A 13,831-nucleotide genomic window follows, 5' to 3' on the forward strand; every position below is an offset into this window, starting at 1 on the left:
TTAAAGTAAACAGAAAGAGCCTCTGAAATGAGATGTACCATTGGGGTCCTGCCCAGCCAACCCCAGAGCCTGGGAGTCGTGGGGTGTGCCCTTCCTCAGGGGCACTGCAGGAAACTGCAGGTGTCACTGGGAGGAAGGGTGAATGGAGACTTGGAAGGAGACAGCCTCAACATTGAATCAGATTCCAATCCCAGTCTGCCCTTGCCTGCTGTGTGATCTTGGGAAAGCTGGCCAACCTCTCTGAGCCTGCTATCCCCCTATGAAATGGGATAATGACACCTCCTTGGCAGAGGGTTGTGCAGGTTAGAGATGTGGAAACCCTGGGCCCAGCTTGGTACCTGGAGGTGACTCATTCATATCTGTCCATTGCTGTGGCCAGGCATGGACTTGGGGCTGAGGGCTGGAGTCCAGGGAGAATGCCTCCTAGCAGAGGTAAAAGGTACCCTTCCAGAATCACTGGGTCCTGAGCTCTAAGTGAGGGCCTAAGGAGCTCAGTGTTCAGAGGAGGGAGAAAAACTTCTGGCTGGAATGACCAAAGGAGGCTTCACGGAGGAGGCAGCATTTGAGTGGGCCTTGTAAGATGGGCAGGATTTCAAAAGGGGGGTGGTTCATGGCCGGCAGCACTTACTACATGCTAGGCCCTGCTCACTGCTGTGCACACATGGGCTCAGGGAATCCTCCCAACAGGGGAAGCTCAGCCTGAAGCCACACTGCTAGCGAGGGGCGACACCCAGCTTAGTTGAATTACATCTGCAAAGTCCCTTTTGCCATATAAGGTGACAGTCACAGGTTTCAGGGACTAGGATGCAGGTGTCAGCTTTGGGGCCATTATTCTGCCTACCACAGTGACTACAGTAAGGACCCTGGGATGGGAAGACTACCTCCTGGGTTATCCTTGTGACCCTGATGTGAACCCAAAAGCCCTCACAAGGAGGACACAAGAAGGTCAGGCAGGGTGAGATGGGAGGACGGCAGTGACCGTCAGAGGGACCCGCTGTGACCGGGGGGGGAAGTAGTCGCCGGCAGGGAATGCACCGGCCTCTAGAAGCTGAAGGAGGCTGAGGAAACAAATCTTCCCCCTCTCCTCTGTCATCTAGAAGGAACCAGCCCTGATGACACTCTGAGCTTAGCCCTGTAAGATTCTTTTTGGGCTTCTGTCCTCCACAACCATAAGAAAATAAATGTGTGTTGTTTTAAGCCCCTAAGTCTGTGGTCATCTGTTGCAGCTGCCCCAGGAAGCGGGTACAGCCCCCAGCTGCCTTCACCTGGTCCTTCCCTGTGGTTTGGCCCACGGGGCTCTTAGGCTTCTGGTCCAGCACTTACCAGTTTGGTGTGGGAACATGTCTCCCACCTGGTCTGTGAGCAGTTCCACACCACCCCTTCCCAAAGCTTCACACACTAACTTGCACCCAGTAGGCATTTAATACATGCAGGTCAAATGTAAATAAATCTGTGTCTTTATTTTTATTTACAGCAGTGGCAAGGAACAGGCTTCTGACAGCAATAACTGCAGGCTTCTCTGGCCCTGTGGTCTGACAGTAGAATTGGAAACCCCGTGGCCAGCTGAGCGCTGGTCAGAAGTGGGGGGCAGACGGCATATCCGGCTGAAGCAGAGGGGCACTAGCCCCCCACTGGGGCAGGAGGAAGCTCTGACCATCCATGGCGACCAGAAAGAGGCCCCCTAAAATCCCAGGTGGTCAGATCCCAGCACAGAGGGCAGTGGGCAGGTGGGGGGAACTTCTTGTGGGCCCCAGTTCTCATCTGTCCTAGGAGCCCTGTCCACATGGGGCCTCTCCAGCCTTCTAGGCTCTGCCCTAGGGAAGGCACCCAAGCTCTTAGGCCTCTAGACAACTTCAGCTCAGAAAAGGCCCAACCCAGGTCCCACACTTTGCAGCAGCAAAATGTGGGTCCAGAGAGGGAAAGCAACTTGCCCAAGGTCACACAGCAATCTCCAAGTCTCAAAACAAGCTTGAAGATTCCCATCCAGTGCTGCCTCCAGGAGACTGGGGGTCTGGGAGCAGGAGGCTGGTCTCCCTCTGGGTTCCGGGACCTAAGGGCAGGCTGGCCGGGGTCCAGAAGCGGTGCAGCCTCACTTGAGGTGGTGCTGGCTCTCGCGGTGCCGCCGCAGGTCCACCTTGCGCTGGAAGCCCTTGGTGCACAGCTCGCAGCTGAAGGGCTTGAAGCCGGTGTGCTTCCGGCTGTGGGTGATGAGGTTGGAGCTCTGGCTGAAAGCCTTCCCGCACACCTGGCACTTGTGCGGCTTCTCACCTGCAGGACAGGGAGGGTCAGGTCAGGGCCCACCGCGCCAGGCCTGCTGCCCCAGAGCCCTGTGTCTGGTCTCCCAAACTTGGGTACATCTCTGTCACTGCCAACCACACTCATTCTGGAAAATAAGGAGAAAAGGGAGACCAGCAAAACTACAGCTCTGACGCCCCTAAACCCCCAGGTTGTCCCTGACCCAGGTTAGGTAGGAGCCGGTCCGTCTTGTTTATCAATCCAGCCCGGCACCTGGCCCAGGGCCGCGTGCAGGGGAGGCCCGGTCAGCCCGAGGAGCGCGAGCTGGAGGAGGGAAGGAAGGGTCAGTGCAAGCAGCTTCACCTGCTAGTCTCACTTCTGCCCAGAGATCGCCAGTGTTGGCCTTTCCTGTCTCCTTCCAGTATTTTTTCTACGCATCATGTGAATGTAAGTAACACAGTGCGTCCTGCCCTCCTGTTGCAGGGGAGCACGGCCCCCACTTCGTAACTTGACCTCACCCCCGAAAGCTGGGACCTGTCGGCAGTGGCAGGCAGGGTCCCCTGGGGCTCTGCCTGGGCCCCGGGCGGCGGCCTCACCGGTGTGGATGTAAGTGTGCTTCTTCATGTCCGACTTCTGGTGGAAGCGCTTGCCGCAGAACTGGCAGGGGTAGGGCCGCGTGTCTGAGTGGATGAGCAGGTGGGTGGAAAGGGTGGACGAGCGCTTGAAGGCCTTGCCGCACATCCCGCACTCGAAGCTGCGCTCCTGCCGGAGGAAACGAGGCCCCGGGGGGTCAGGTGCAGGCGGGGCCTCGCGACCCGGGACTGCCACGCTGGGCGCAGGACTGGACCTGGCCGGGATCCCCTGAGGAACAGGACACTCTGTTGGGGTGGCCTCGAGGACAGGGCCTGAAGGAGCAGGACCCAGGGACCCCCATTCCTGCACCCCAGGAGGGACTGAGGCTTGGGGCCTGTGTGGGATTTGTCCTTGTAACATTCACAGCATCCACGCAAACTAAGCCTCGATACATGGTTATCGACTGACTCATGGAGCAACTGTTCCAGGGGCTTCTCTAGGCCCCTTAACCCAGAGTGAGTTCCTTGAGGCAGGGATGGTCACGGGCTGTGCAGTGGTTTGGTTAAGAGTCTGAATTATTGGGGCCCAGTTCTGGTTTCTTTCTCTGACTAGCCATGTGACCCTAGGCAAGTCATTTAAGCTCCGTGAGACTGTTTCCTCATCTGTACATTGGAATCGTAGTAATGACCTCAAAGGGTAGAAAACTGAGCCAACAGAGGGCACGAGGCCCGCGCTCACACACGGAAGCCCTCGCGATCATTTCCTGCTCTCCCCACCCAATGTGTTGTAGTCGTCCAGGTGCTGGACGCGGGCCAGCTTCAGGGGCTTTCCCTGGGATGGAGTCCTGAAGAAGGGGCTCCCTAGCCTAGGCAGGGTCAGCTAGGGCTAAGTGGATGAGAGGAACATTGAAGCCTGACCCCCAGATTCTCAAAGTCAAGAGCCTCAGAGCTGAGCACACCTGCCCTCAGTCATCTCACTGCCTCCAACATCCCACCCGGGCCAAGAGGCTCTTCCAGCTGTGCATAAAGCTACTCGGTCCACCAGGGAGTGCCATGTGTCAGGAGTGGGTGTTAGGGGAGGCAGATAGTGAGGGACCCTGATTTGTGTCAGTCACCCTCAGGGTGGGGTCAGAAACCTCACCATGGCCTCCTGGGAGAAGCACGGGGCAGGAGGGGGACCAGGGGTCCCTGTGCTTGAACAGCTGCCCACCTGAGAGTGGACGTGTGTGTGCTGCTCCAGGCTCACAGCGTGGCCGAACGTTTTGCCGCAGACGTTACAGGCGAAGGGCCGGGTCCCGCTGTGGGAGCGGCGGACGTGCACTTCAAGCCCATGAGGGGTGGAGAACACCTAGGGGCAGGGGGGCAGAGTGTGGGCCTGCTGTGGGCTGCAGAGGGAGGCTGGCTGGGGCCCTGTGGCCACCCCACCTCTGCGCCCGGCTGCAGGCTTGCATCAGCATGGAGCCGGAGAGCACTGGACTGCCGATTCTGCTGGCATTTGCTGTGTGTCCTGGGAAGGTCCTTTTCCCTCCCTGTCTGTGACTCAATTTCCTGTCTATAAAATGGGGCTTGAAGAAGCATCTACACAGCCCCTCTGAACGTATTAGAGGCTGAAAATTCCAGTGGTGAAGAGCTGGGAGTTGGACAGAACCAGGTGTGAATGCTGGTTCTGATATCTACTGTGTGCTTTTGAGCAAGTGACTCAACCTCTCTGAGCCTTAGCCCTTCATCCACCCCTCCCCCCGGGGCTCATGTGTATTAAGTGCTGAGCACATGGCAGGGCACATGGTTAGGGCTCAGTGAATGGCAGTGAGGACCGACATTATGAATCCTTGATTCCACCAGGGGACCCAAGATGCATAGCACAGGGAACACCCAGCTATGAACACCCACAGATGCCAAGGTACTGGAGAAGGGATGGTGGGCTGGCCTGCGAGCCTACCCAGACCCAGATGCTCACCTTGTTGCACTTGATGCAGTGGTAGGTGTCCATGCCTGGAGAGTAGCGGAGGCTGAAGTCCAAGGGTGGCTCAGCGCTGGGCACCAGAGGGCTGCCGTACAGGCTGACGGAGCGCTCCAGGAAAGCTGACTGCATGGTGGAGGGGGCCTGCCGGTAGCTGTGGCCATAGGATGCGGCCAGGGCATCCCAGGAGAAGCTGGGCTTGTAGAACGGGGGTGAGTCGGAGGGTGGCAAGTCCCTGTCCTGGGGTCGGGCTATCACAGCAGGGCCCTCTGTGGAGAATGGGACACATGTCTGGTTGCTGATTCATTTACAAATAAGGTTCCACTCCCCACCGCCCTCCGCTTAGTGACCTCATGCTGAGGATTTCCGTGTGTAGCCCAAACATTTACTGTTGGACTGGCTCTGAGCCCTCACTGTGGCTCCTCAGCTTTTCAGTCTGGAGATGCATCCCCGGGCCCTGCAGAGTGCCCACCTCGCCCACTGCATTGGCCTGCTGGCTGCGTCCTCTGCCCCACCACACAGAAGCTCTCATTTGGGAATGAGCTCCCCACCCTGGAGGGGTCCCAGCAGAAGCTGGAGAGCCCAGATTGCATCCAGGTGACCTTGCCCATCCTTCCTGACTGCATGGCTCCCAGGGCCCTTGCTTCCTGACCCACCCACACTCCGTTCCCCTTGCACTTGCTGCAGAGAGGCCGGGCCCCTGGGCTGGGTACCTGGTGCCGGGGCCGTCCTGGCCAAGCTCCGGTCCAGCTCTGCCTCTGGCTCCCGTTTGAGGTGGGTCCAATCCAGGCACTGGTTTGGGACCAGGGTGCTGAGGATGGGGCCATTGCTACGGACCTGGTCCTTGGCCACTGTGGGGAGACAGGACCCCAGAGCCAGTAGTTACAGCTCTGGGAAGTTGAGGGAGCCAAGGAGAGGACTCCCTTCCAGGAGAAGGGGCACCAGGGCGAGACCGCTTGCTGCCGCTCTGGCTGCTCATTCTAAGGGACTCTGCCCAGGGTGGTAGTTGCTGCACGGGGGGCAGGCAGAGACCCCCAAGGAGAACTCTTGAGCCAGTCTCTGTTTTCCTAAGCGCCGGATCTCAGCCCTAGATCGGACCTTCGATCAGGACCCACCCGTCAGGTACTGCGGACCAGCTCCAACCCTGATGGTCTTCCCACCCCAAGGGGCCAGGAGAAAAGGTTGCATTCATTCATTCAACCATCATTTACTGAGCTCCAACCTGCTTCCTGACTTGGAGGATGGGTTGCCTTGGGTGGGATGCTGCTATATCCCCACCACACGGGGCAGGGGGCCCAGCCTGGGTGCTGACTCACCAGGGCTGACGGCAGGAGGCCAGACTGGCTCATCTTCCTGGGCACGAGGCTGGTGGTAGGTGTGAGCCTTCTTGCTCTTCACCAGGAAGGAGCGTGGCATTGTCAGCGTGCACCCCGCAGCTGCAGGGGGAGAGGGTGAGGTCAGGAGGGATGCAAGAACAATACTCCTGTGTATTTTAGAGCCTCCTCCTCAATTAGAATGCACTGTCCTGGGTGGAATAGCGTCCCCCAAAAGTTCATGTCCACCTGGAACCCTACTTGGGAATAGGGTCTCTGCAGATGTATTCAGGATAAGATGAGGTCATACTAAGGCCCTAAATCCAATATGACTAGTGTCCTTGTGAGTGGAGGGACGTGGAGACACATAGGCACAGGCACACAGGAAGGACCACCTGGAGACAGAGGCGGAGGTCCGAGCGATGTGGCTGTGAGTCAAGGGGCGCCAAGGGGCGCCGGCACCACTGGAGGCAGGGAGCGGGGCGTGCAGCAGACCCTCCCTCAGAGGCTTCAGGGGGAACTGGCCCTGCTGACCCTTTGAGTTTGGATTTCTAGACTCCATAACCCCAAAAGGATAAATTTGTGTTATTTTAAGTCACCTGGTTTGTGGTACTTTGTTATGGCAGCTACGAATCCTGGCTTCCTCACCGCCCCCTTGCTAGGAGCCAGATACACCTGCCTTCTAGAAACCCCCAGGCCAGCCTGCTCCCACCTGCATGCTCTAGCTGCGCTGGGAGGGGAGAAGGAAGGGCAGGGTCATCTCCACATGGGGCACACTGGGGACCTCATACCTGTAAAGCTGCATTTGCATCCTGGTGGGATCTGCAAATCCAGAGGCCATGGAAAGGGGGTGGTCTGGCCTCAGGTTTGGGAGTTAGATGCTCATGAGTTAGAATCCTAGCTCACCTGCTGTGCAATTTAGGGCAGATGCTTAACCTCTCTGGGCCTCCCCCTTTTGCTGTAAGGTGTGGTGTCCTGGTTTATAGTGCCAGCAAGTACATCATACGGGCTCTGTGCCTCTCACAAGGGGTCTGGCAGGCAGGCTGCAACAGGCGGCCACCGCGATTGCAAATGCACATTAACGGGCAAGCTGGGAGCTGCTGGGGTCAGAATAGGGCTGCACCTTGTCCACAGCCCCTGCCCATAGTCTGGTCCCTAGAGAGGGATGGGCCTTCTTTCTCTTGGTGGGGGTGGCAGGAGGGTTGGAGCTATGTGGGGTTCAAGGTCCAAGAGGACCACCCCCCTGCTCCCCCTCACCCAGAGGCCTGAGGCCATTTTGTGCACATGGAGGAAGAGGCCAATGTCCACCAATCCCAGGGCCCAGCCCAGCCCATCACTGAACCCACGGGGGGAAGACACCGAGGAACCGCATCAGTGAGGTGACCTGCCCTTGGTTCTGGGAAGGGGTGGAGAGCAGCAGAGCCAGGCAGGCCTGAACAGCCTGGTACTCCTGGTGTACAGTGCAGAACCCTCTGGGGCAGAGAGCATCGCCTGCCCCCTAAAGCATTTTGCATCCCTGTGCCCACCACGTGAGGCTCTCCTGAGGGCTCTGGGAATTGGCTCTTCGAGTGGTCCTCTCTCCTCTTCCCCACCACGCTGCACCCAGGCAAGAGCTCAGAGGAAGTGCTCAGCCAGTGCGGCCTGGTGGCTCCTCTGCTGGCCCCATGGCCCAGGCCTTGGAGGAGTGGTCCCACTGCCCTGGGCCAGCCACCATGCAGGGCTGCACGAGTGATACGGCCAAGCGCGGGCAGGGGTTATGGCTGCTCTGAACAACAGCCAGCCCTGGGTGATAAGGCCGTGCTGAGGAGCAGGCTGGGAAGAGGCAGATTAGAGAGGGTAGCATGGAGCTCTGCCTTTGGAGCAGGCCTGGGAAATCACCCCTTCCCCCAAGGGGATAGCCCAGAGCTAGACAGAAGAGGACACCCGACCATGCCTAAGCCTGCCTGCCCCTTCCCAGAGCCCTCAGGGGGCGTCGGGAGTTTGGGCCATGGCAGCTCCACCCAGGGGCAAGCCAGGCAGTGACCCTCCTTGCTGTAGGCCTTAATGTCCAGATCTGCTAGATGGGGATCACAGCCCAAATCCTGGGAGTGCTGGGTCAAGGCAGGACATTCTTTATTACCAACAGGCATGTAGAGTGCTTGGCGCTGAGCTAAGGGCTCAGCCGGCAGGGGAGCAGCGGCCAGAGGGCAGGCACTGCCTGCGCCCTGCCCTGTCCCACGGCATCCCCAGCCCCTGGCCCACAGCAGGTGACTCCAAGCATAGGGACCAGCCTGGACCACCTGCTGGGGACATGCCCCAGGCCCTTCCCGTCTGGGCTCTGAAATGAGGAGGTGGCACTCGAAGGCTTCTGGGGTCCCATCCAGCTGTCAGATTTTGGCTTCACAGGGCGGGCCTGGCCTGCCATCCTCCGCAGGCTTGTGGGGCAGCCTGCGGTGGCCTTATCTCCCAGGGACACTCTTCTTCCTCCTGCCCCTTCCCCCTCCCCCGCCAGGGCTCCCCACACCCCCTTCCTTCCCCCTTCTAACTGGGCTTCAGGAACCTCCCTGGGGAGGCCAGACCCTGGGCAGAGTGGGAGGACACCCCCGAGCTGAGGGAGGGCTGGGGGCTGGCTTCCTCTCACCTTTTGCTCTGCAGAGGCTTCTGAGGGCTATGATCTGTCTCTCTATAAAAAGGCTGTGTATCATTTCTCAGGCAGTATTTTATTAGTAGATGAGTTAGCAACAAAGGTGGGCACTACAGCCACCACGCTGGAACGAAAGCCTCCCTTCAGCCGGAGCTGCACAGCCTCAGCTCCGCTGATTCTGACCTGTGAGCTGAGTCGCTGTCACCACATTTCTTAGAGGAGGGGCCCGGCTAAAGGCCGGCTGGAGGTCCCCCGGTAGCCATGCTCCTGAAGGCAGACAGTGGGTGGGCATTTATTCAGTGTGGCAGGCCCTGAGCTGACACGCGGAGGATGGGAGGGCATTTAAACCTCCCTGGTACGTGGCATGGCATTGAATCTGCCACCCACTGGGGTAGGGGAGGCAGTGATTGTCTTCCTGGGGCACAGGGGAAACCGAGGCTGGGAGAAGAAAGTGGCTGGCCCAGGGTCTCGCAGCAGAGCCAGGCCCAGTGCTCCTGTCCTGCCAGGAGGTGGCTCGTGGCCTGGTGCCCTGCCCATCTGCATCTGTGTGTGGCCCTTGCAGCAGCTGATGAAGACAGCCTGCCTGGAGCAGGGAGGGCCAGGCTGGCCAGCTGGTGGGGCAAGATGGTGGAAAACCCAATCCCCCTGATCTTCACATCTTTCCGGAGCCCAGAGGGCCCCATGCGGGTTCCTGAGAGTTTCAGGTGTGGAGGCCAGTGAGAGGACGGACCCCTTAGGAGGCTTTGGTGTTCCCTCGGGCTCAGGACCTAAAGAGACCCTAGAGGTCCATGGATTCAAAGGCGGGACAGCACACGAGCACCCCCAGGGCTTGTGGGCACTCACACAGGGGAGCAGGGGCCCAGTTTCCGGGAGGCGATGCTTGGGGCTACTCTAGTGATCCCCCAGAGCCCCCAGTCTCCTGCCCAGAAGGGTGTCTCTGCTAATCCTGGCTAAGTGACTGCGGTGCAGCCGACCCCATGGCCGAGCCTCCCAGTGCACAGTCAGGGCCAAATACAGGGGGAGAACTTCCTTTGGGCCCCTGTTGGCTGAGTTCAAAAAAAAAAAAGAAAAGCAGGAACGAATCACCTGTACTGTAGTTAATGAACAGCCACACCGTTCTGATTCACACGAACCCGTTCTGAGAAAGAGCTAAGCGCAGAGATTGTGAAAGAACCCTAAGATTTCTTCATAAAAGAGCCTTGATGATATCGGGCCTCCGGAAAGAGACCCACTGTTAACATCTCTTCAAAAACCCCCAATCCCGATAGAGGGTCCCTTGACCCCAAGTCAGAATCTCAGCCAGGGCTTCTGGTGGGGGGGCAGCCTCGTACCCTCGCTCCCAGGTGGGGCCAGAGCCACAGGCCTGTGATTTCTGCACAACAAGGCCATGTGGGCCTCCTTGCGCTGAGTCTGATTTTGTGACTTGGAGCTTGACCATGTCAGCCTCCAGCCTGGGGCTTGGTTTTCCTATCTCTCAAAAGGGACGGTTGGACTAAGAGATTTCTAAACTTCCCTTTTGCTCTAAAATCCCATGCACAGTTCGTTGACCTTCAGCGCGGGACTGACCCACCTTGGCTGAGAAGCATCGCCTGGGTTCCCTTTTCAGGAGGGTTGGGTAAGGCTCCGTGGTTTCTCAGAGTCAGTGACAGAGGACCCTTTGGACTTCCTTTGTGTTTAAAGATGTGACTCAAGGGGAAACAAACAGAAAAACCTTCCCTGTAGGAGTTGGGGGAGATTATCCCAGGCCATTTTAAGGGCTCCAGCAGAGAGTAGTCATTGTTTTTATTTGAAATTTGGAAGGGGTTTTCAAATGCCTCCAAAGTTCAGAGAACACAATGTCAAAAGTGAATCAATCCACTTCTGGGGGTATACCCCAAAGCATTGAAACCAGGGACTCTGATATTTGTACACCCAAATTTATAGCAGCATTATTCCTGGCAACCAAAAGAGGGAAGCAACCCATGTGTCCATCAACAGATAAATGGATAAACAAAATGTGGTATAGACATACAATGGAATATTATTCAGCCATAAAAGGAAGGAAATACTGACACTTGCTACAACATGGATGCACCTTGAGGGCATTGTGCTAAACTCAGTCTCAAAAGAACAAATACTGGATGATTCCACTGATAGGAGGTCCCTAGAGTCATGGAGTTCATGGAGTCAGAAGGCAAAAGGTGGGGACCAGGGGCTACGGGGAGGAGGAGGAGGTGTGGGTGTGTGATGGGGACGGAGTCTCAGTTTTGCAAGATGAAAAGAGGTCTGGAGGTGGGTCGGGGGCTGCACAGCAATGTGTGCACATAACACTACCGAAATGTGTGCTTAAAAATGGTTAAGAGGGTCCGTTTCATGCTATGTGTATTTTAGCTCACTAAAAACAGAAATGAGTGAAACATTTCCTGAGCATCTCTGAATTAGAGACTTAAAGCAGCATCCATTGGTTTGCATTCCTGGAAACAAATGAACAAAAACTTCCCACTGGACTGGGGAGGGGCAAGGTTTTCTGTTGTTTCTGGAAAGGGTGGAGTGGCTGTGTCCCAGGGAAGCATCGAGTGTGATCAGGGTGCCTTCCCGGGGCGGTCCTCAGTTGCACCCGGCACCGCCCCCGACAGCCAGGAGAGGAGGGTCCGCCTTGGGTCTGAGTGAGCTCTCTGATGTTCCCCGAGAACCCTCTGCCAGGAAACCAGACTGCCGACCCCCAAATCTGAGTCAGAAGAGACCACACGCATGTCCTTACCCAGAGTCCCTCTGCTGCACCTGTGAGGATAGGCACCTCGCCACTTACTAAGACTGACATGGTCTGCCTTATGCCTCCTCAGAAATGTGCAGGAGTGAGGCGGGCAGGTGCAGCTGAGCTAGCTTCCACCAGATCCACGTCTATAGGCTGCAAATCAATTTGTGTCCCCTCAGGAATCTCATGGAAGCTGTGGACTCTCTCCTCAGAAAAATGTACCCAGGCCCACACCCATAGCAATTCCACGGACCCTTAACAGGACTAACTTGAGAGCAAGCACCTCTCCCCTGGCGCCCAGACTCTTAACCTGGATTTTCCCTCAAAATAGGTAGAAAAGGCGGAGCCACTACATCCCTGTCCTTAGTCCTCGTGTTTCTGGAGGCTGGGGGCAGTGGGTGTGTGGGACAGGGGGAGCTGGGGATGAGGCAGAGATGGCAGGCTCCCTTTTCTCCTTAGGAGCATCTTGGTAAGAAGGCTCCTCATTCTCAAAGAGTCCCGGGAACTTCGGTGAAAGTCACCTGGGACCGTGGGACACTGGGGATAGATCTTCACTGAGTTCTTTCAACCCCACTCGCTTATTTTATAGACAAAGAAAGGCTCAGAGTGCTGGGCGAACAAGCCAGTTTGTGCCCAAGGGGAGACATCAAGTCAGACACCTTGTGCCAGGTTCCTGGGAGACCTGGGTGTACACAGAGGGGATAGCTATCCGCACCACATCGAGTTTCGAAAAGAGTGTCTATATACAGTTGGAGGAAGGCATAATTCCTAGACAGTCTCACTGCATCTCAGATAAGACTCTTCTCACTACGTCTTGGCCCCTGGGTTCAAGGGCTGAAAGCCACATACGATAAAAGAGTTTCCAGCCCACCTGACTGGCCCTACAGCTGCAAAAGGGTCCAGGTGACCTGCCTGGAAGCGACTGAGGGCAGACCTGCAGATGCCAACAGCAGAGGCAGGGCGCGATCCGGGGCACTCACCCGTCCGGCTGCCGTCTGCCGGCCCCTCCTGCGCGGGAATCTCGCGGCCTCTCTGGGTATCGGCTCCACTCTGCCAACTTCGTGACTCTCTGCACAAACAGATACTTCTCCTTTTTTTTTTCTCTCTCTCTCTCTCTGGTTTTTTTTTTTTTCCCTCTTTTCCCCTCCTTGATTTCCAATCTGATTATTTGTGTCAAAATCTGGCAGTGGAGGAACAGCCAATAGCAAGCGCGCGGGCGCAGGGCCGTATTTGCTTATCAAAGCCTCCCGGGACCGGGCACTTCTCAGTTCTGACCCGCCACTCTGCGGGCAGGACTCGCTCTCTCCGGAAATTTTGAATAACATCTGGATGAAAAGAAAGTAGTAGCTAGCTTCTCAATTTAAAAAATTAAAGTCAAAATAAAGCATTCATTTACAGACCTGATTTGTACAGAGAACTGATAACTTTTCTGCCTCCCTCCCTGCCCAAGTCCAGCGTCCGCTGCTGCCAAGCCCTTGGCTTGGGGGCTCCGGGGACCGCCCTTAGAAGGGCCCCCCTTGTCCTTGCAGGGGTCACCTCCGAGAAGTCACGCTTCCCCAGACTTGGCCCTAGAACCGGGGGAGAGGCGGCCGAGGTGCGGTCGTGAACGCGGGTGCCCCGCGAGGCAGCCGGATCCTCAGCCTGCTCAGGCCCACGCGCAGGTCGCATTCTGGGTCCCAGGGCCTGTGTGTGCCGCCATCTGGTGGCCGAGGAGGAGTCCAGGGGAGTCCTCGGGCACCACCGGGAACGCGGGGGTGGCCAGGCTCGGACACCTCGCCCCATTTGGCCAGGAGCCCCATCCTGATCCCCCCACCTCCTTCCCCCTCTGCCCCTCAAGCCTCTGGTTTACAGGGTGACTGATTTATTCCAGGAGGTTTTGCATAAGGGGGGGAATCAAAACAAAAGCTCTGTTAGACCGATTTGCATGCTCTTCCAGCTCAGCAAAGGAGAGATTACGTTTCCTTCATAAAGAAAACAAGTTTGGCGACAGGAAGGCTCAACTTAAACTGCAAGTTCAAGGTCTGACACGAAGAGAAAGTGGGTTTTGGGGTGAGGTTTTTCTGCTGCTAAGCCTGGAGGTCCCACGGGGCTGCGTGACACCGTGGGGGTGCAGGTCCCAGCCTTAGCCACGCACAGGGGACAGCGACTCCCAGTCCTGTTCCTCTTGGTGGAGAGGGATTAGTGGGAACACCTGCGATATTATTTGGGTCGTGCACGTGGCCAACAGTCCCCTGGAATGGTCTCTTAAGGGCCGAATGACCTCAGCACCCCTGTGCTTGTCCGTGCTCTCATTCACTCCAGCCATTGTGGGTGCATCGTGCGCCAGGTTCCTCCTTCATCCTCTTCCTCCCCGTCTCAGTGCGGCTGCCATAACAAAACACCACAGACTCGGTG

The 13,831-nt window shown here is 57.2% G+C and overlaps 1 protein-coding gene across 2 annotated transcripts; it reads right to left on the reverse strand.

Annotated features, from left to right (window-relative positions):
- Positions 1-1,460: 1,460 nt before the first annotated feature.
- Positions 1,461-13,009, reverse strand: GFI1B (growth factor independent 1B transcriptional repressor). Of its 2 annotated transcripts, none has more exons than XM_073218079.1 (7): positions 12,418-13,009; positions 6,084-6,203; positions 5,481-5,618; positions 4,765-5,036; positions 4,018-4,155; positions 2,832-3,096; positions 1,461-2,268 (listed from the first exon to the last, which is right to left on the reverse strand). In XM_073218079.1, the coding sequence occupies exons 2-7, from the start codon at positions 6,181-6,183 to the stop codon at positions 2,090-2,092; spliced, it is 1,092 nt and encodes a 363-aa protein (XP_073074180.1). In that variant the 5' UTR covers positions 6,184-6,203; positions 12,418-13,009; the 3' UTR covers positions 1,461-2,089. The 2 variants fall into 2 exon arrangements, with proteins under 2 accessions (XP_073074180.1, XP_073074182.1); XM_073218081.1 differs by having other exon boundaries at positions 2,832-2,997; positions 12,418-13,006.
- Positions 13,010-13,831: the final 822 nt, after the last annotated feature.

The sequence above is a fragment of the Manis javanica genome, chromosome 2 (genome assembly GCF_040802235.1).
Source record: "Manis javanica isolate MJ-LG chromosome 2, MJ_LKY, whole genome shotgun sequence".
NCBI lineage: Eukaryota > Metazoa > Chordata > Mammalia > Pholidota > Manidae > Manis > Manis javanica.